The sequence below is a fragment of the Helianthus annuus genome, chromosome 14 (genome assembly GCF_002127325.2).
Source record: "Helianthus annuus cultivar XRQ/B chromosome 14, HanXRQr2.0-SUNRISE, whole genome shotgun sequence".
NCBI lineage: Eukaryota > Viridiplantae > Streptophyta > Magnoliopsida > Asterales > Asteraceae > Helianthus > Helianthus annuus.
This window is the reverse complement of record NC_035446.2, coordinates 112468520-112488839: the sequence shown is the minus strand read 5'-3', so window position 1 is coordinate 112488839 and position 20320 is coordinate 112468520. Positions and strand designations below refer to the sequence as shown.

The following is a 20320-nucleotide window of genomic DNA, read 5'->3' as shown; positions in this document are numbered from 1 at the left end:
AGATCGAATGTTTAATCAATGCGACTGATTTACGACTGTGAATAGTAGGAAGTAACAATGCGATAAAGTTAATCAATCAATAATCAAGCTAATCGATCAATCAATCAAACTCGAGACTCGAATTATGCGAACTCTGGTATTGTTATACGTGTGTGTGTGTGCCTTATGTGTTACTTGTGTGTGTTTACCTATATGTTTGGTGTGGTATTCAAGCGAATCAATCGAAAATCAAATCGAAACTCGAAAAGCAATCGAACTCAATCGAAACCGACATCGAGACGCGACTTATAGAAGATTGTATGTTAGATATAGTGGTTGGGATTAAAAGTAATTTGACTAGGAACCCTATCATATTCGTATCATCGTCCATCGAAATCGAAACGTTGAAAATCGTCGCAAAATACTCAGAGTGTGTCGCGGATCGAACAGGAGACACCCTGATCGAACAGGCCAGCCGATCGGCTAGCATCTTGCCAGCCGATCGAGCAGCCCATTCGATCGGAGCTCCTGTCCGATCGACTGCCACTTTCCCCTTTTGGAAGCCTATAAATAGGGCTGTCCTTGTCTTCATTTCCACTTTTGGAAAGTTCTGACCGGCCAGCTCCTATTCTTCACCTTTTCTCAGATTTCTCTCAACTCCGGTAAGTTTTCACTCTAATTCTTGTACGTTTTTTATCATTGCATGATTCTACACCTTTCTATCTTTCAAAACTCGATTTCTAACCGTGAAATCACCAAAATCTAAGGGTTCTTGGGTGATGTCATCATAGTGTTCTTCAAGAACACCAAACTTTGACCTCATTCAACCATGAATAACTTAGATCGAACCGATTTCCACATAAACAAGTTAAGATCTATCAAAGATCTAAACATCCACAAGTTGTAAGGATTGAAAGAAGGAATCCCAACTTTCTTTCAACTCTTTTACACTCAATGCTTTTAAACCGGTAGAAACGGAGCCTGAGCCAACTCACCGATCATTCCAATGGTTGGATGGTTCAAGATTCGGGTTCTATCTACGAGGTTCGCTGACAATGGGTTAAACTCTAAACCGACGTTCCGAACCGCTCAACGGACGGATTTGGGTGATTCCTGTCCGAGCCGGAGAGACGAGTAAGAACGAAGGTATCATAGTACAACCTGTTATCAAACTACCTCGATATAATGACATGTAACCAAACAACCAAGTGTTAGACGAAAGGCCGACCAGGTCAGTGATGCTGGCCGAACGGCTAGGCTGTTCGAACAGCCCAGCCGATCGGACATACCAGCCGATCGACCGGGCCAGCCGGTCGGCTAGCACATGGTCCCACACTTTAAAATTTCAAGAAGTATAGTATCGAGGAAGGGATGTTCGATCGAACTGCGTTTGGTGAACATTACTCTTCGGATCATGAGATACTACTCTTCAGCACTTGATCGATTTTACCACGCGTTCGTAGTAAGGAAATGCCAGCCGATCGAACAGGCCGTTCGATCGAGTGACATTCAGTTGAGAACTAATTCTGAAGTTCCTAGCCGACCGGGTGAGCTAGCCGATCGAGCGAACCGCTCGATCGATCGACTTGAAAGGTAGGAACACTTCAGTGTTCTCAAATGCCGCAACAAAAACTTTAAAAGTTCAAATCCTCAAACACAAACACACCAGAGGAAGAAACAATCAACTCGAATGGCCCAGCCGATCGAGCCTACCGGCCGATCGAACAGGACTGTCCAACCGGACATACCAGCCGACTGAACAGCCCGTTCGATCGAACTTGCCGTTCGATCGACCAGTCCATTCGATCCATTCACACTTGTTTACTTTTCCGCGTTACTTATCGTTATGCTATCGAACTATTCAGGCTAACCCTACTCTCAGGGCTCCCTTCAATCCACAATCAAACACTGTGAGTATACTCGATCCCTTTTTGCTTTTAGCACTTTTGGGTGTTACATACGTTACCTATCAAATCACAATCAAACACAAACTATTTGAACGCTAACCATTTGCATGTGCTACTTGACTAAATGAATGCTGTTTATTATGTTTACTCGTGGAGTGCTATCTACCTGCCTTAGCAACATAGTACTATAGTTTGGACTCAGCACCCGTTCATACGGGGGTTGTTAAGGACAATTACTTGCATGGATTACGGTGGTAATCATGTATTGCGAACCATCTCGGACGGTCAACCCGCAGTCGTTGGTACCGATGGTCCCATGTCGATAATTAACATGCTTCGTTTTCCTCTGTGTACGTGCCTGGTTATGCGTAAACTATTCGAACTCTATATGCTATTATCAAACTTGTGTGCTCACCTTTACATTTTATGTATTGACTTTATTTTAACGTATGTGACAGGTGCTTAAGTTGCTAGGATGCTTAGGCGCGTGGTGATGAAATCGAGGCTAGGGAGTCTAGAAATAATAAACAATTGTCTGTAATAATAATTGAATCTGAGTTGTCGGAACGGAATTATTTGCCTAGTTGCTTTCTATGATAACTTGTTTATTTATTTGGGATACGGTATGGGACGTATCATTTAACTAAATTTGTAATAATAGTTGTTGTGGAAACTTCTGGACAATCTGTTTCGCTCAGTGCCGCGCCCCGATGATTCCGCCATCGGTTGGGGTGTGACACCTGACATATTCGAGCTAGCATTCCCTTCTTTAGATTTCTGATCTAATAAACTCAACAACCTAGACACCTGATCAGAAGAAAGACTAGTAACATCACTCTTCTTTTGATCAGAACATACAGAATTGTTACTCATAACTTGCTTCTTTCCCTGATTAGACTTGGACTTCATCCAGGGAGGATACCCAATAAGTTCAAAACATTTCTCAATTGAATGACCAGATTTATTACAATGTGTACATTTAAATCTGGTTTGCATTTTTTGAAAACTTCTTTTTATTGTCAACAACAGTATTAACTTTAGAAAAAAAAAACCTGTCGTTTATTCTTTAGATCCTATTACATTTGAACTCCTATGAGACTCTTCCCTGGACACAATTGAAAAAGCCTCCTTCACACTAGGTAAAGGCTCTCTAATCAATAAATTTGTTCTAACAGATTGATAACCACTATCCAAACCCATCAAAAATTGCATAAGCTTTATCAGATGGTTGAAATTATTAAATTGTGTAGAAACATCACAAGTACATACAGGTATTTGCAAGATTTGATCTAATTGTTTCCACATAATGTTCAATCTATGATAATACTCTGCCACGGACATACCACTTTGAGTAAATGAGTTAATCTTTTGATATAGATCAAACACTACTGACCCATCAACCTTATCATAGGTATCTCTTAATTCTTTCCACACATCAGCAGCAGATTTAGAATAAACATGCCCAAGATAAAGCTCCTTAGAAACAGAATTTAAAATCCACGTTAAAACCACAGAGTTACACCTTTCCCACTGAGTTTCAAGAACAGGATTATCTACTGGTTTTTAAAAAGACCCATCAATAAAACCCATTTTATTTTTAACTCTTAACGCGAGAATCATAGCACTAGCCCATACAGTGTAATTTTCTGTTCCGTTTAACTTGATACTAACCACAGTTAAATTTGTAGAAACACTAGCATGCAGATATAAAGGATTATCAGGTTCAAGTTTACTAATCATGGTTTCACCAAACAGATTCATAAGATCAGCCATTATATAACACAACCAAGACAAGAATCAATGAAGATCATACAACAAACAACAAACAAGATTCATGACACCTACACTGCGAAACTGTACCAGGGACCAGATAGTAGGTTCGTCACTCAAATGGTGCCTACCCAGGCCTTTGTACAGAAGCTGTATTCTATCTAATAAAAAACAGTAAATCAGGTTCAACAAAAAAATCAAACCCAAAAAATACGGAATCACAAAATAGACAACACAGAATACACAGAACAAGTATTCTCAACAGAACACACAATAATGCAACATAGTGTACCCTCTCTGTGTCCCAATCAACAAATCGGCCCAACTACTCCGGCAACAAGATGCCTATAATGCAAGAAAGTAAAAAACAGAAATAACAAGGAACAATCTCACCAAATTTGCAAACCCTAGCAAGGGTTTCTCCGGTCAAGACTAGGATTTTACAATCGTTACAGATTGAACCCTAACCCAACAGCAGCTTCCTGATATTTTCAAATCCTTGCAACAGCCTTTGATTGTCAAGAACAGACAACACCGTGAAAAAACTTCTTCAGTCAGCAAACCCTAGGTCCACCAAGACTCTTCAGATCTCCCCACTGGACCAAGAATCAGCAAACCCTAGGTCTACCAAGACTTCAAGAAACCCTTAATCTTCACTCGAATGATCAAGACTGACTCTGATCAATCTTCTTCAACCCACAATAACACCACAGATCTTGTAAGACCTATGCAACCTCCAAGAAGACAACAAATCCCCAAAATATGAAACCCTAGAACGAAGAATCACAATCGGTAGACAATAAGCGGAAGCGAAGACACGATTAACCCACAGAGCACACTGATGGCTCTGATACCATGTCAAAAAACACGGATCTAAACAACCCTTTATGAAACACAGAAACTCAACAAATAAAGGAACAACTGAACAAGAAATCAGGAACCTCTATACAGTTCTCACACACAGATCATCAACACGATGATCTGTACTCTCTGATTTATACTACGATCGACGATCTTAACACAAGATCACATGAACAGAACAAACCCTAAGAGAGAATGAAAGAAGACGAGTCAAAGATGATTCTGGAACTATGAAGTTGTTATATCTCTGTACAGTACACCTCCAGTTGTATATACAGCCACCGACATCAAATAGACTTTTAAGCCCAACAGTCTTTAAGCCCATACGTAGAGAGTCTTCAAGCCCAACCGGAGTCTTCAAGCCCAACTGCTAACCGAAGTCTCCAAGCCCAAAGTTGTATACCTCAAACGAAACAAACAAAAAACAATTATTCAGTAAAAAATATAATAAAATGATAATAAAAGTGTATGAGAATATTATTTATTATTTCAACACATGTATATAAAATATCGATTCTTCTTAACAAATAGATCTTTGAATATGAAATTCAAAGAGGTCAAATAAGAAAGAAATGATACTCTGAATCATAGAACTCTATGAAATATGCGATCATTCATCATTTATCGAATTTGAAAAAGAATCGGAAGAGATGGTTTGATCCTCTTTTTTTATCGAACTGAGAGATCCATGAATCAGGATATTGCTGCATATAGATACAAATGGTCCACTGAAAGTAATAATTTCCAGGAACATTTGAAATATTTCATTTCTAATTCACTAGCACTATGTGTAGTTATCCAAATATGTAATTTTAAAGTCTTGCCAATACACAAAATAACAATATCGGCCTTTTGTCAATGAAGACGTAGGTGTCACCATAGATCAGTTGTTAAAGAATCCTAACGATGAATTGTTGACTAAAAATTGGATGACACCAATTGAAGATCCAAAAAACAGTCCTCGGAATGAATATATAATCAGAGCTTTGAGAAGAAAGGTGCTGCAAAACAGAAAATCGTTAGGCTCGCCGCAGAGATGCTACGACCACAATTCTGCGTGAGGATAAGTATTTGGAGAAGAGAGAGAAAGTGTGCTCCAGCGAGTGAGAAAAACGTACTTTAGGTGTATTTATGAGAGGGTATTTATACCCTTTGGTTGAGATGACGTATGTTGGTGGTCACAACCGGACCAGCCATTATCAAGATCAGCTGGCCGATGGGCCCTTTCTCAATACCGGAGTGTTTCTAAACTCCTTGTGTGGTTGGCCGAACAACCTGGTTCGATGTTGTGACATTACCTCTTCAGTCAAGATTCGCACTACGAGACACATATTTTCCTTCGGTTGATGGTGTTTGCCTAGAAACATATATTATTTAATATATTGTTATTTTATATATACAATTCACGTAGTTCTTAGCTACAGTAATAAGAATTTACCTATATATTAAAAAGAGGATTGAATGAATAGTAAACAAAATATAGTATATAGAATTAAAAATAGAAATAAATTAATAGTAATATTCATAACGAATGAGCTGGTATTGAGTATTGGTATCAAATTTACTAAATCGGGTGTATTTTCGGTACCGGTCTGGCACCGGTATTCATCGGTTTTTACTCTCAAATGCCGGTGCCGTACCAGTACCGGTACCTGGCCGTACCGTGCCAGGTATATTCAGTACCGGTACCCAGTTTTGGGGATTTGGGTAACGGTATTTTCCGTACCGGTTAGTACCGAGCTCATCAAATCATGTAGCAACGTAGCAATGAAAGTAATTGTAACCTTCAATTCAAAGTCATTTACAAATATGCCATTTCTTTAATTTTCATCAACATGAGAATGGTTTGTATTATTATTATTATTATTCTTTTTAGTTTTGTTATTCAATTGAAACTCATTTACAAATTTACAAATATGTAATTTCTTTACTTTTCATCTCCATTGTATAAGTTCAAATTTGGCTTTGTCTACATGTTACGTCACGTGTCGATATAAATTCGCGTTTTAGTTTTACGTTTTTCCCGGTTTTGACCGTCATTAGTTACTACTAAGCACGAGTTTGCGACTCCCACACCCGTAACACGAGGGTTAAACACTAGTTATATATATAAAAGAACAAATGCTTAGCTACAGTACAAAGGAATTTGTCTTTTAATGCGTTGAAAATTATAGTGATTTTTTAATGAGAATTTTGATTATTTTTAACCTATGTTGACTACTAAAGATTGTAAATTATTTTCCAGGCCAAGAGTTTCTTTATCTAGAAAATATTCTTTTAAGTTTCAACTCTTTTTTTCTTTTACTTTGTATTATACTAATTAACCGTCTTTTATCAATAACATAACTTCTAATTGCTTTAATATAACCTTAATCATACCTGTGTTCGTTCACTATATCGATTGTTTGTACCATATAGGCAATGAAACGAACCGGACTGATACCAACTGAACAATGTCGGTGCCGGTTCGGTATTCCTTTTTAGTGTTTTTGATCTATATTAGTTTTTATTGTTGTCGATCGATTGTTTTTTTTTCTTTGGATTGTTATAGTGAGTGCCATTATCTTATATTTATAAATTATTTTAATCTAACCTTAATCACACTCTTATATGTATTTAACTTGCTTCCATTAACTATGTCAATTGTTGGTACTGTATAGGTAACGAAAAGAATATCAGTTCAGTATTCTTTTTATTGTTTTCGATCGATATTCATATCGTTTTTATTGTTGTCGATAGATTGTTTTTTGTTTCTATTTTGGTGGTTATAGCGAGTGTCAATGCTGAAACAAATTGAATCGAAACCAATAAAAAATTGCTAAAAATTTGGGGCCTCGCCCATGAAGTGCGCGTATAACCCACTAGTTATTGTTTAATCCCATAACTTTAGAATTAAAAGTTAAACATTTTATAATAAAAAATATATATATAGCCATCCATGGTTGATTCATGGTTAATGCACTGTCACACGAGTTAATTCAATATGACTCTTGTTAAACTGCCTATAAAATAATGACAAGTTAATGTCACTGCTATCTGGGATGCAACAATTGGTCGGTAAACTAATATATGTAGTGGTCACCAGACACCAATTATAGGTCACGTTAGTGTTTAATATTTTTCTTCAAGATTAACTTTGAATGCAACAACTATCCTGGTGATCATTTGTGGAGTCATACATGATACATGTACTATAGTGGTGTTGTAACTTGGATGTGTTTTATTGGTGGTGTATGCTAACTTTTATTTATATATAAAATCACCTCTCTCATTTTTCAAAACAAATACTCATATGAACTTTTAACTATAAATATACATTATCATGTTTGTAGTAGTTGGTAACGAGTTTGGTGATTCTTAAAGTTACCTTTTTGCAATTATTTGGCAATTATGTTGGCCATTCTCTAAGTTACTATTTACACATGTTTTGAATTTGAATTTGAATTATTGAAATATCTTTTCTTTTTGGCACTCTCCGTATCAAATTATGATTTCTTGTTATTTTTATGTAGATATGAAATTGTATTGTCTTAACACTTATAGTTACTTTTAATGTGGAGGATGTTTTTATCTTACATAAAAAATACATAGAATTCAAAAAAATATAAAAAGTATATACAATTCACATTCCCTAGTTTTTTTGGGATAGCGAGTAATTAGTAAACTTTAGGGTGTGCACATCACGACTTGATTCGGTTTTTACCCTTAACTACAATAATAACCGAGCTTCGATTATGGTCAATTTTGATTAATTAATCAAACTAGGTTTGAACTAAATAAACATGGAAGATCGACCACATCTAAAGATCAAATCACTACCAACCCATTTCATTGAATCATTTATAGTGCAATCTGTTTCATGGAACACTTTAACATTGGAAGAAATTTGAAGTTACCCGGTCCAAACGTATTCAGAATTCTTAAAATGTTTCACTACAACATTGACACATATACTCAACCCCCACCCCCATATAGTCTTAATTATATATACATCATATATGCATCTTGATACAAGCATGTTAAACTCAATATATATTATATATACATCTCAATACAAGCATGTCTTAATTGTATATATTATATATACATCATATATGCATCTCGTTATAAGCATGTCTTAACTTTTTTCAGTTTAGTTCAGTCAACGTTTGTTTATGCGACACCCGTAATCATAACCATAATCGATTAATTGGTTAATTAAATAAGCTTAACCATAGCTATTGGTTTATGTTGGTTATCATTTACTTCGAATAGATGTCAGTCCGGTTATTGATTAATTTTAGTCAACTTAAAGTTGCATATGCCAAAGAACCCATTCACAACAATACAAGGGCTAAACACGCAACAAACGAAACCACAAGGGCACATTCAAACTATCCCCACACACCTAAACTTCTAGCAAAGCTAATCTCACAGGCAACAAAATCCAACATTCCGTGAAACTACCCTTGGATAGGGGCGTGAATTTCTGACACGACCCGAAAACCCGACACGAACCTAACACGAAATTCGCGGGTTTAGGTTTAGTCTAAACGGGTTCGGGTCAGTTTCAGGTTGAACCCGCGAACCCGTTTAGGTTAACGGGTCGGGTTCGGGTCAACCTGGTCGGGTTGGCGGGTTGACCCGTTTAACACATTTATACTATATTATATTTTTTTTACAATATATTTTATGTCATAAATTAAATTGGGTGTGTATTTTATGCAATGATTATAATTTAAAAAGAGAAATTAACATAGATTTTATAATTTAAATATGATATTATTATATACATTTGTGTTTTTTTAAGTAAATTTTAATTTTAATATATTAATTTTAGAAAAAAAATAAAAAAATTCGGGTTGAACGGGTCGTGTTCGGGTCAACCCACGAAACTTCGGGTCGTGTTCGGGTTCTTATGTATGATACGATTTTCGGGTTCGGGTCGGGTTCGGGTTTGTGTAAAATTTTCGGGTTCGGGTCGGGTTGAACCCGCCAACCCGCAAACACGACCCGTTTAGCACCCCTACCCTTGGATATCTGAAAAACATAGTAAAAAACCCACGGTAAAAAGGGCAATACGGACATTTCACATAACCCAGACCCGTCCAGTAACAAAGAGATATAGATAGAGACACAGCCCGTCACCCACAGTGCGTGTATCGTATTGTATTGTATGTGCGTCTGAACATCAGCCTCCGTGCTGTTGTGTGTGAGAGCCGCGATCGGATCATCATCTGCCTGCTGCTGATCCATCGAAGCAATAATATTAATAATAATATTTGGAACATCAAACCCTAACCCTAACAATCATAGCATTCTCCGTTTATTACTTGTTCCACTATCAATTCCATATTTTATCACCTAATTTTTGATCGCGTTTTCGTGCTTTGATCTTATAGTTACGCTATCTCCGATCAGGTTATCGACTTAGAAACCCTAATTTGCTTGAAACAGATTGAATTTGAGTCTGATACATCAATTTATTCGAATAAAACCCTATGGCTGCCACAAACGTTCAATCTGGTGACGTTAGCCCTAATTTTCAGCCAGCGGTTACGTCGGTTACGTCGCCGTGGAGTCAGGTTGTTCGCGGTGGCGCCGGTGAGTCAGAATCGGTTTCTCCGGTGACGGTTACGTCGCCGGTGAGGGAACGTGGTGGTGATGGTTGTGCCGATTGGTCGCCGTCTAAGGTGGTGGTGGAGGTGAGTTCTGGTGAGGATTTGGGGACAGATGGTCAGGTTGATGGTTTTAAGAAGCCTGTGTGGAATAATAGGTTTTCTAATGGAGTTGTGGAGGTGGTTAGTCCGGTTATGGGTGCGGCTTGGCCTGCGCTCGGTGAGTCGACTAAACCGACGCTTAAGTCGTCTTCTTCCGAGTCGTTAAAAGCGCTTTCTGATGGTTCATTGCCCCCTGCATTACAGGTAGCAGTTTTAAGTTTTAATATTCTAATTGATTGTTTAATTTGTAGGAATTTGGCAAATTGAATAGGCTTAGTCATGTATATAGATGAAAATATATTTGTGCATAGGGTCATAGATTTATATAGGGGTTTGCACTTTTCTTTTAGATATGATAACCTGTATATATGTTTTGTGTGTGTATACCTTTTGTTACATTGTAGGTTACAGGGAGTTCTTCTCCGTCACATAAACAGGCAAATGCAAATAGTTTGAATCCTACTTCAACTCCAAACCATGTGGCACCATCAAGGCAGAGGTCTATGAAGCGCAGTGGCGGTAATTCTAGTGCAAACGTATCGGCTAACGGGGTGGTTGATCAGCCGGTGCCTCCAACCAGCCAGGATTCAGTAGTTGAACCGCCGGTTAATACGTCTGGGAAGCCGGGAAATGCTGGTGAACAGCCTTCTCCGAGAGACCATGCGCATAAAGAGTCACAAAAAGGAGGGTTTGGGTCACAATCTCACAGTGGTGATGACCACCATCGTCCAAGGGGTTCGTATAGAAGAGGGAATGGCGGTTCTTATCATCATAACTATGGAGGGAAACGTGATCATGATCGTGGGAACTCGGAATGGAATCAACACAGTAGAAGCTTTAATAACAGAGATGCACATTTGCAACCTCAGAGAGGTTTCTCGAGGGGTTATATACGACCCTCTGTACATACTTCTGCACCATTTATTCCTCCACCAATGCATGTGCCGGTACCACCTTTTGGCAACAACATGATGTACCCTGGTGCGGTTTTCTATAATCAGATAGTTATGATATAAACTTTGTGGTTTTACATGATGCGTATTTTTTGCAGACGTGGCATCTTCTCTAATGTATGTTCCTCCACAAGCAATGCCTTTTGGTGCACCAATACAGCCTCAAGTGTACTATGCTGGCCATGATCCTCTGTTGTATGCTAATATAGTGAACCAAATTGATTTCTATTTCAGGTACGTCACTTTTAAAATGCAAAATAAAATGTGGTTTTTTGATATTACTATTACTATTTACTAGAATCGTTACATTGGTGTCGAGGTTTTAATGGCTACTGTTTGACTGCAGTAATGAGAACTTGGTCAGAGATACCTACTTGAGGCGGAACATGGATGAACAGGGTTGGGTTTCTGTTGGCTTAATAGCTGGTTTCAAAAAAGTGAGTATTTAAAAATTAAAAATAATTCTATATATTCGTTTACTTTATTAGTTGATGCTTTTATCCATTTAAAAAGTTTATATGTTTGCTACTTTTACAATATTAAACATTTGTCCATCTCAAGCATTTGAACATCACTATATGGCTGGACAACTTGTGTTCAGTTGTTGACATTTCTTGAAGATGTCAAACATTGTACAAATGTGGTGTTTGGGGAGAATTTGTTTTAAATCATATTTTATTTTAATATATAAGGGGCTATTAGTCTTCCATGAACGTTATTTTATGAGATTTTATTTAAATACTTCACTTTTCTACCAACAAGTACAAATCGTTTTCATGTATGAATTAATTGATAAGACTAAAATATAATATAACATGGTTTTATATTAATTTGTACGCTTAAATGATCCATGTGACATTATTAACATGTATGCTTAAATGCTTCATGTGACATTATTTCATAACCACCTTCGTCAGTTAAAATGTCTTTTAAACCAGTGACATAATGAGCGTAAACAAATGTAATGATTTTCTATTGGAAGCACCATGCCTGTAATTCTGTAAAACGGCCTCTTTTTTCAAAATCCACTCACACGCAACTTGATTAATATGCTTCTTAAATTTACCTGTGTTCTAACGCAAGCTACATAATCAACTCAACCAACCACAACAATATCATTCTTCTCATCAAAGTCAAATGCATAGTCAACATGTAACCCCCCCTTTTTTTATAAACTTCACGATTTCTTATACAAAGATATGCCCTTGCAGCTAATGCCCTTGCAGCTAATCTGTTTAGCTAACATTATCTTCTTTAGGTTACGTTTATTATTGTTTCTTCTGTTTCTGTTAACAATAGTGTCTCATACAGGTTTCGTATTTGACGGATAATGTCCAGCTAATTTTAGATGCTATGCGAACTTCAACTGTTGTGGAAGTGCAGGTAACGATTATTATCAAACTTTTTGTTAATAACTTGCATTGGTTTCTGTTTGAATCGGTCATATATAAAAGCTGTATGTTATAACTTTTAACATAATGTACCTTGTAGGGTGACAAAATACGGAGGCGAAATGATTGGATGAAATGGATAATGCCTGCACCTGGTCAATACTCAATTCCATCAAGCCCTCAGACCAATCACGAAGCGTTGGTGTCACAGGTTCAGGGTCTTGCACTGCACTCGCCAACTTCAACAAATCAGGCTCATACCGTTGATACTTACCTTAGCAGGTCAAGTTCTGAGGATTTCACTGGAGGCGAGAACGCTAGTCAACAGGCTCGTTTTGACAATGCAACTGCGGCTTGAAGAGTTTATTAACTGAAACTCATGTTTTGAGAAGAGCGGACCTCAATTATGATGATATGGGCTATAATTATCTTTAGCTCCCATGGAAATGATGTTTTGAGAGGCACATGGACGGACCAAAAAAAAAAAAAACTTAAAAACTTGAAAACCAAAAAAAAATGAAAAAAAGGGAAAGACTCTAATAATGACCGAAAGGAACACCAAAAGGATAGAATTATTATGACAGTAGTAAGTATGGGTTTGTTGGATTTAAAGTTATACTTTAATGCTTTAAAATTATCTGTCCATTATGGTTGTTGGTTTGTGTTGACTTGATGATGGTCCTGGGGGAGAATTTTGTGGTTTACTACTCCCCCAACACTCCTGCTAAGTGAGATCTGATCGAATGAAATGGATACTTGATTGTGTGCTTTTTTTACGTTCGATTTAATATGACATCTTCAGTCATGCGTATTTTCAATGCAGGTGAAGATGGATGATCTTGTCTTTTACAAATCCCTTTGATAACTCTTTTGTGTGCTTTACTTTGATTACATACATGACATTTGTGTAGCTTGTTTAAAGTTCGACTACGTGGTTTAATACCATGGTGTACGTAGAAACAACTTCTTGTGCTTAAGCCTAAGAAGATTTTAAAGAGGTATTTGGTACACCATATGAGCTGGAAGCTTCAGAAAATTGTCTAGTATATCATAGAATTTAATTCGGTGGCGATTAGCCGAGGGAGGTCATGATTTAATCTCTTGTTTATAGCAAGGCAACATCTCTTGTTTTCACAGGCGTTATAATTTTAACGTAGTAGGTCCATCTGATTCACATAACTAGTTGGAAATTTTCTGTTCAAAAACAAAAAAAAAAAGTAAACTAGTTAGGATCGAAATTTTACAACTATGTACACATGTTTGATTTGCAAATTGACAGAAACTTGTAATGAAACAAATTATCACACGTAACTTTAAATACAAATGATTCTAATTTATTTCAACTCAACCAAAGAAATTAGAATCTCTCAAGTCATTTACATGTCGCCACTGCCACTGTTACTACTTACTACCTTCACCGCCATCGTAACAACCACCTTTTTCTGAGTGTGTGGATCAGTTTGAATGGTTATCAACCAAATTTTATATAGAATGTTCTTTAATTTCCAAAAACATTTAATACACTACAAAATGGTTGGCAAGACAACTTTACAAAAGAGGAACCACTAAAAGCAAAATTCCACCAATAAACAATATACATATTTTCTCCACTCTGGCAAATGTGAGCTTTGAGGTTGTAGATAATGTAATCATATGTCATCCAAGTTGTCAACTGTATAGAACTTAATTATATAATCTTAAAAAGTCCATATGAATTGATATGTCCTATTCACTTATAGGTTCCATGTATTGAAAAGGTGGTGGGCTCATTCTAGACTTCTCACCTGCAAAAAATCAGTCTCCATTACATATAACATGTTCCATTACAAATTGATCAAACTTGAAGAGTAATAAATATATATAAATATTACAGAGTTTGATTAGACTATTCTAGCTAAACTCCAACTTGTCCCATTTTGACCCATTATACAATTTTTGTAGCCCCTAATTGGCCCTTCATATAATCTGAGTAGACCCAAACTGACCCGTTTGAGTTAAGCTAAAATCGTACAACAGGTTAAAACAGTCAAAGATTTTTGACATGTTTTTGTATAGCAGTAACTTAGATGACATAAAGTGTGGCTAAGAGAATCAAAACAAACAGCAAGACGGAAAGTACTAATAATAATCGTAGTACCCTATTGATAACATAAAGCGGTTAAGAACGTACATACCGTAATTTCCTCTAATCTCAACTTCTCGGAGTTCTTGTACAAGAGCACAACAGCAGCACATAAAATGAGAAAGAAAGTCATCACACCACCCTCCCTATTCAAACAAAATCAACATGTCTCCACATTAATGGAATAAAAATTCATAAAGTAACAGATGAAGAACACAATCTTGTCCATTTGTTGTAATTTTTGTTACCGTAATATTCAAAGTGTTTCGAAGCTTCCTTCTGATACAGCAAGTATAGCAACAACATGATAAAATAAGAGAATAAGCCATGAGCTCATTGCAGGCCTCTGCAGAAGCTGATCAATGCAAACGCCAACATGTTTGGCATCATGAAATAAATAAACACACAAAAACCATATATCGATCATGTAACATTATCAAGATTTTTGACATTTTCTTACTCGTGTGCCGGCCTGTTGCCACAGTAGCAAGTTTTGAAACTGCACCACAAGGAAATAAGACGGTTTTTATGCCTGTACAAACACAATATAAACACCTTGCTTAGAACACATTAGTATAACAGTTTTGTTAAGACTCGTATAGTTATGCTGCAAAACGTACACATTAATGGCTCTGAGCAACAACCAAGTAGATCCGAATGCCATACTTCATCTCGGCGTGATCCTCTAGTAGAGAGTAAATCTTTTGTACTTGTAGTAACCGAAGAATTGCTTCTGCAAAAAACTTATATTATGTTTCAAGTAAACTTGTAAGCAAAAGAAACAAACTTCGAGACAACCGAATCACACCTGTTGTGATTTTCTGTATAGGTTGTAATATCCGAATAGATAGGCTCCATCTTCTTGGAACTTTTGTTTGGTTCATCCTTCTTTGAAGCAACGACTTCCGTAACGTCAATCAGATGTTGGATTACTTCACATTGCCCTACATCTAAATTAGCCTGTGAAAGCTCTAATTCCACATGAAGTTTTTCGGTTTCTTTCTGGATGGCTTTATTGAACGGCAAGTGCGGGTAGGTACAGGAAAGTTTTTTCTTTAAAACGTCGGTATCACTCTCTGATGGCACCGGCTTCATTATCACATCTTGCACCTTTCTATCTTCGTCGTCTAGCGTGTACTCTCGTTGGTCCATTTCAATATTTTCCAATCTTTCCTGCAATCACCAAAATCTTTAAGAGAACAGAATATAAAAAGTTTTAATAATGTTATGAGCCTATAGTGTAGAAAGCGTACCCTGACCCGAGCATTATCGACTAGAGTAATGAGAGGGATGATCTTCAAATATCTATCGATTTCATTTTGGGCTTTTCGGAACTGGTAAACGATGTTCCAGCCGTTAGCAAGCAAGTATAGATAACTTCGGTCTTGACAGCTGTTGACCAAAATATAAGACCTTCTGAGTGCATCCTCGAGCTGCTCCAATGGTTCACGTGTTTCGGGATACCTTTTAAGTTCTGAAATCTTAAGTTGTTGTAAGAGATTTCCGATTAATTTTAAATGCATAGCAAATTGCCTGCAGTTTTTCTTGTGCATTCGGGCTGTACTGGCCGCTTGCACGATTAGCCCTATTAATTTCCCTGCGTCTAGCCCGGTTAACTGGGCTACACTTGCAATTTCGCCAAAATGCTCCCATGCTGATGCCATCTGTGTTTATTCAATTTTTAGTTCTGTAAACTTATCTATAAAAAAAAAAAAAAAAAAAAAAAAAAAAAACAATTACTTGAAGATAATTTTTTCATAAATTATGTTCATCACTAAAAGTACGTCTAATACAAGGAAATACAAGGCAAAACTTTGTTAGTGAATATTAACATGTAAAATGAGCCAAAAATATTAACATCTAAATTGATTATATATAATCAAATAATCAGAATCATTTTATATATAACATTAACTAGAAATGGATTATCTTCACTCACTTGAATACCTACCAGTAATCACTTTTAACAAAGTTAATAATTATCAGAAAAGGCAAAATGAATCAAATAAGATCTCAGAGATTCTCCATTACACAAAAGTCAGTGTTGAATTGAGTGAGGTCTTCAATACGATTAAAAACTCTCAAGTTGACCATCGATTTGACTTTTCGAAAAATCGCAAACAGAAACACGCAGGAGAAGAAGAAGAAGAGGTTGAAAACTGAAAACGTTTACGAGAAATTTGTATCGTTTTACCTTTTTGTTGGAATGATTAATCGAATTGACGAAATCGGTAGTCTTCTTCTTCTTCGTGTTATTAATAATATTATACAATCAAGATAACATTGCTGCTGTTGTTTATTTCTTCTTTCGTTCGCTTTTGTTTCTTTCGTTTCATTGAGGTATATACGTTACACTAGTTGAACAGTTTATATAAAAAATGCATGGTTCATGTCTGTGATGTTCGAATAGCCAGTGGCTCGAGCTAGCTTTTTGGTTTGGCTTGGCTCGGCTCGGAAACAACAACCCTATTCTCTTCTGTTTGTGTTTGTTTGTACTCAACATGTATTGGGTGTCCATAAACCGTGGAAAAAACAAAGCAAATTGTTGGTCTTGGGGATTATATGGTTTTATAATTATTCACGGTTGGAAAACTCGGGTTTAAGTGTTCGATTATTTACGGTTCGAAATAAGGGTGGTTTACGGACATGCTCGGCCAATTTCGATGAAAATTCTAGCTCCAACCGTTAATTATAATTGTTTCAGAAAACGGTGGTTTGGTTTGGTTTGACGGTTTGAATAGATTGTTATAAAAAAATTCAAAATACTTAGTTTTTTTATAAGATTTTTGTAATAAAGGGTAAAGATCAAATACAAATGTTTTTTACATACTAAACATAAGAAGTGAAGAAAGTTTTTTTTTATTTTTATTTTTTTTCATCTACTTAAGCATGGAGTATTAAAAGTTACACTAAAGTGATTCCATAACTACTTTACTAGTATAAACACACGGAATTTTGTTTTAATTTTTTTTAGATTCTAGAATTAAAATATGTGTTTGACAAGATGTGGAAAAAAAATCAAAAATTGTTTCAATACTTTGCAAATTATACCTAAATCATTAAACTAGAAAATAGTAATGAAAAATTGAAAATTATACCAAAATCATTAAACTAGAAAAAAAAAATTGTTTCAGTTTTGATTCATCACGGGGATTGTTGAAAATCTTATTTTAGTACCATGTCGCTATACAAAGCATATATCTTAAGTTGTTAACTTAATCTACAACTTACAAGAAATGATAGTTTTTTATTGTGATAAGAATATAGGAGAAATGTGAAATAATGACCAGCTTTTAAGTCTTGAACTTAATTACTTTTTAATCATTTAAGATCAAACTTATCAGTTATTTACATCTATAAAAGGTTTGTAATGTTTGAAGACCGTTTTAGATAATATTTTTATCTCAAATGAAAATCATACACATCACTAGTTTTATCAAACATCGTACATCACGTCCTTTACAGCAACAATACTATAAAGAAGATGGTTTGAATCTTGTATTATAATGTCTTTGAGTAAAAGTAAATAACTAATTGATAGTGGATTATAAATAATTATCAATGTATACTTTTATTTGGCACTCATAAATCAAGTATAGACTAATTTTATTTTAAAATTTATACTTTAGTAGTTGGAATCTTTTCATAATTTTAGTTTTGTACGTTGTCAAGCACATGGAACCAACCAATTTAATTGATTCACGAGCACACATACTTGTTAGGTGATGTTTGATGTAAAACAAGTAGCTTAGATAAACAAATTGTAAGTTAATGTTTGGTATAGTTTTTTTCAATCATAAATCGTTATCAGATGAGTATTTTATTTTTGATGTATTCTTTTATTTGGCACTCATAAATAAAGTAAACACTATTTGTAACAGAAAAGTCAGTCTTAAAAATCCTTGTGAATAATTTTTATTACGATTGGTTGTAAAGTATAAAAATACATTATTCTTTATTTAATTTGCCTTATCACAGGCAATATAACCTTTATCTTGAGTTCTTGACAAATTATAAGTCAGTGTCACGTTTCTCCTAATCATGACTCCATGGTTAAACTCATGGGTGGAGTCCCATTTCAACAGCATGATTTAATACTTTAGTGATACTTTATTATGCTTTTTAGTATAATATAATATAATATAAAAACTAGCAATCATGATAATCTAAAAGAAATTACAAGACCGGCCTTGTGTTATAAATCTTTCTAAGTAATCATTTTAGTCTTTATAGAATGTAAGATTCGATTTTAGTGGAAAATGTGTGTGTATTATAATGAGGAAAAAGATCAAATAGGAAGTTAATTTTCGTTAGGAATGATAGGAAGTCATAGGATTATGACATGTGGCAAGTTTTAAAATAAAGAGAAAGGGTATTTTAGTCAATCCAACTCCTTCTTCTTCCTTTTTCAAAACCCAGTAAATTCAAAAACCCACCATTTTCAAAACCCACCATCTTCAACTATTTCTTCACTTTCTATCTCAATAATCACTACATTATAGTGCGATTTTCATCACCAATCAATGATTCAGAACCCGATCAACGTGTTCTTCAGCTTTTTTTTTGAAGAAAACCCAGTTTAATTTCATAAAAAATCTCGTTTTTTCCGGTGATTTTGGAGATAATCACTCGATTCGTTCGATTCGAGCGTTGATAAGTGTTTCTATCATTCAAATTTTGTCAATTGATGAAGAAATCGGCTTCGATCCATGTAAGAAATTCTTTAATTTCATTTTCATGATCTGGGTTTTTGATTTAGTCATTGCGTTTTACGATCTTTGCGGGGGTCCGGGGGCGGCAGCCCCTGGCGGGGTCCAAGGGGCAGAGCCCCTGGCTGGGGTTGAGCTGCGTTTTATGTAAAACACATTTTTTAGGTGTTTTCAGTCCATTGCGTTTTAGAATGAGTCATTTTTAAGTGTTTTCTGGCCATTGCGTTTTACATATAAGACATTTCTTTGTGTTTTTGGCGCATTGCGTTTTAGGTAAAACACTTTTTTATGTGTTTTCAGTCCATTGCGTTTTAGAAAACAGACATTTTAAGTGTATTCTGGCCATTGCGTTTTACAAATAAGTCATTTCTTTGTGTTTTTGGTGCATTGCGTTTTAGGTAAAACACATTTTTATGTGTTTTCTGGCCATTGCGTTTTACAAATAAGTCATTTTTTTGTGTTTTTGGTGCATTGCGTTTTAGAAAAATGTCATGTTTTAGGTTTTTTTTTTCATTGCGTTTTACGTAACTGGTGGTTTTTCTATTGCGTTTTACGCAACTGGGTTTTAAATTTTTTTTTTTAAATATAGCAATAGTATACTCGTTTTAAAGATTAAAAAAACGCTCGTTTTTTTGGTGCAATTTTTATAAAAAAAATAATGTCGTATGAAAGAGTTATTAACGTTTAAAAAATGGGGGGGGGGAATTGGAGGAGAGAGAAACTATTGGCTTGGATTGACTAGAATGCCCTTGAACAAACTCACACGCCTCTTTTCTTCCTTTCAATTTCCCTGATTTAATCTTAGCCCTTGATTAACTTAATGGATGGTCAAGATCACTTCCTATCCTTCCTAGCCAAATAAACTTCCTATTGTATCTCCACCCACATAGTGAAAAGATCAAATAGAAAGTTAATTTTGGCTAGGAAGG

At 35.7% G+C, this 20320-nt stretch overlaps 2 protein-coding genes across 2 annotated transcripts; one reads left to right on the top strand and one right to left on the bottom strand.

Annotated features, from left to right (window-relative positions):
• The first annotated feature begins 9620 nt into the window (after nt 1-9620).
• LOC110909030 (la-related protein 1C) lies at nt 9621-13330 on the top strand. Its single transcript, XM_022154040.2, has 6 exons — nt 9621-10420; nt 10621-11197; nt 11268-11403; nt 11516-11606; nt 12481-12552; nt 12661-13330. Exons 1-6 carry the CDS (start codon nt 9998-10000, stop codon nt 12916-12918), a joined length of 1557 nt encoding a protein of 518 aa, XP_022009732.1. The 5' UTR covers nt 9621-9997; the 3' UTR covers nt 12919-13330.
• Nucleotides 13331-14025: 695 nt separating this feature from the next.
• LOC110909031 (protein MID1-COMPLEMENTING ACTIVITY 1) lies at nt 14026-16988 on the bottom strand. The gene is made up of 8 exons (XM_022154041.2): nt 16877-16988; nt 15936-16346; nt 15491-15855; nt 15303-15415; nt 15143-15214; nt 14931-15037; nt 14735-14828; nt 14026-14344 (listed from the first exon to the last, which is right to left on the bottom strand). Exons 2-8 carry the CDS (start codon nt 16344-16346, stop codon nt 14286-14288), a joined length of 1221 nt encoding a protein of 406 aa, XP_022009733.1. The 5' UTR covers nt 16877-16988; the 3' UTR covers nt 14026-14285.
• Nucleotides 16989-20320: the final 3332 nt, after the last annotated feature.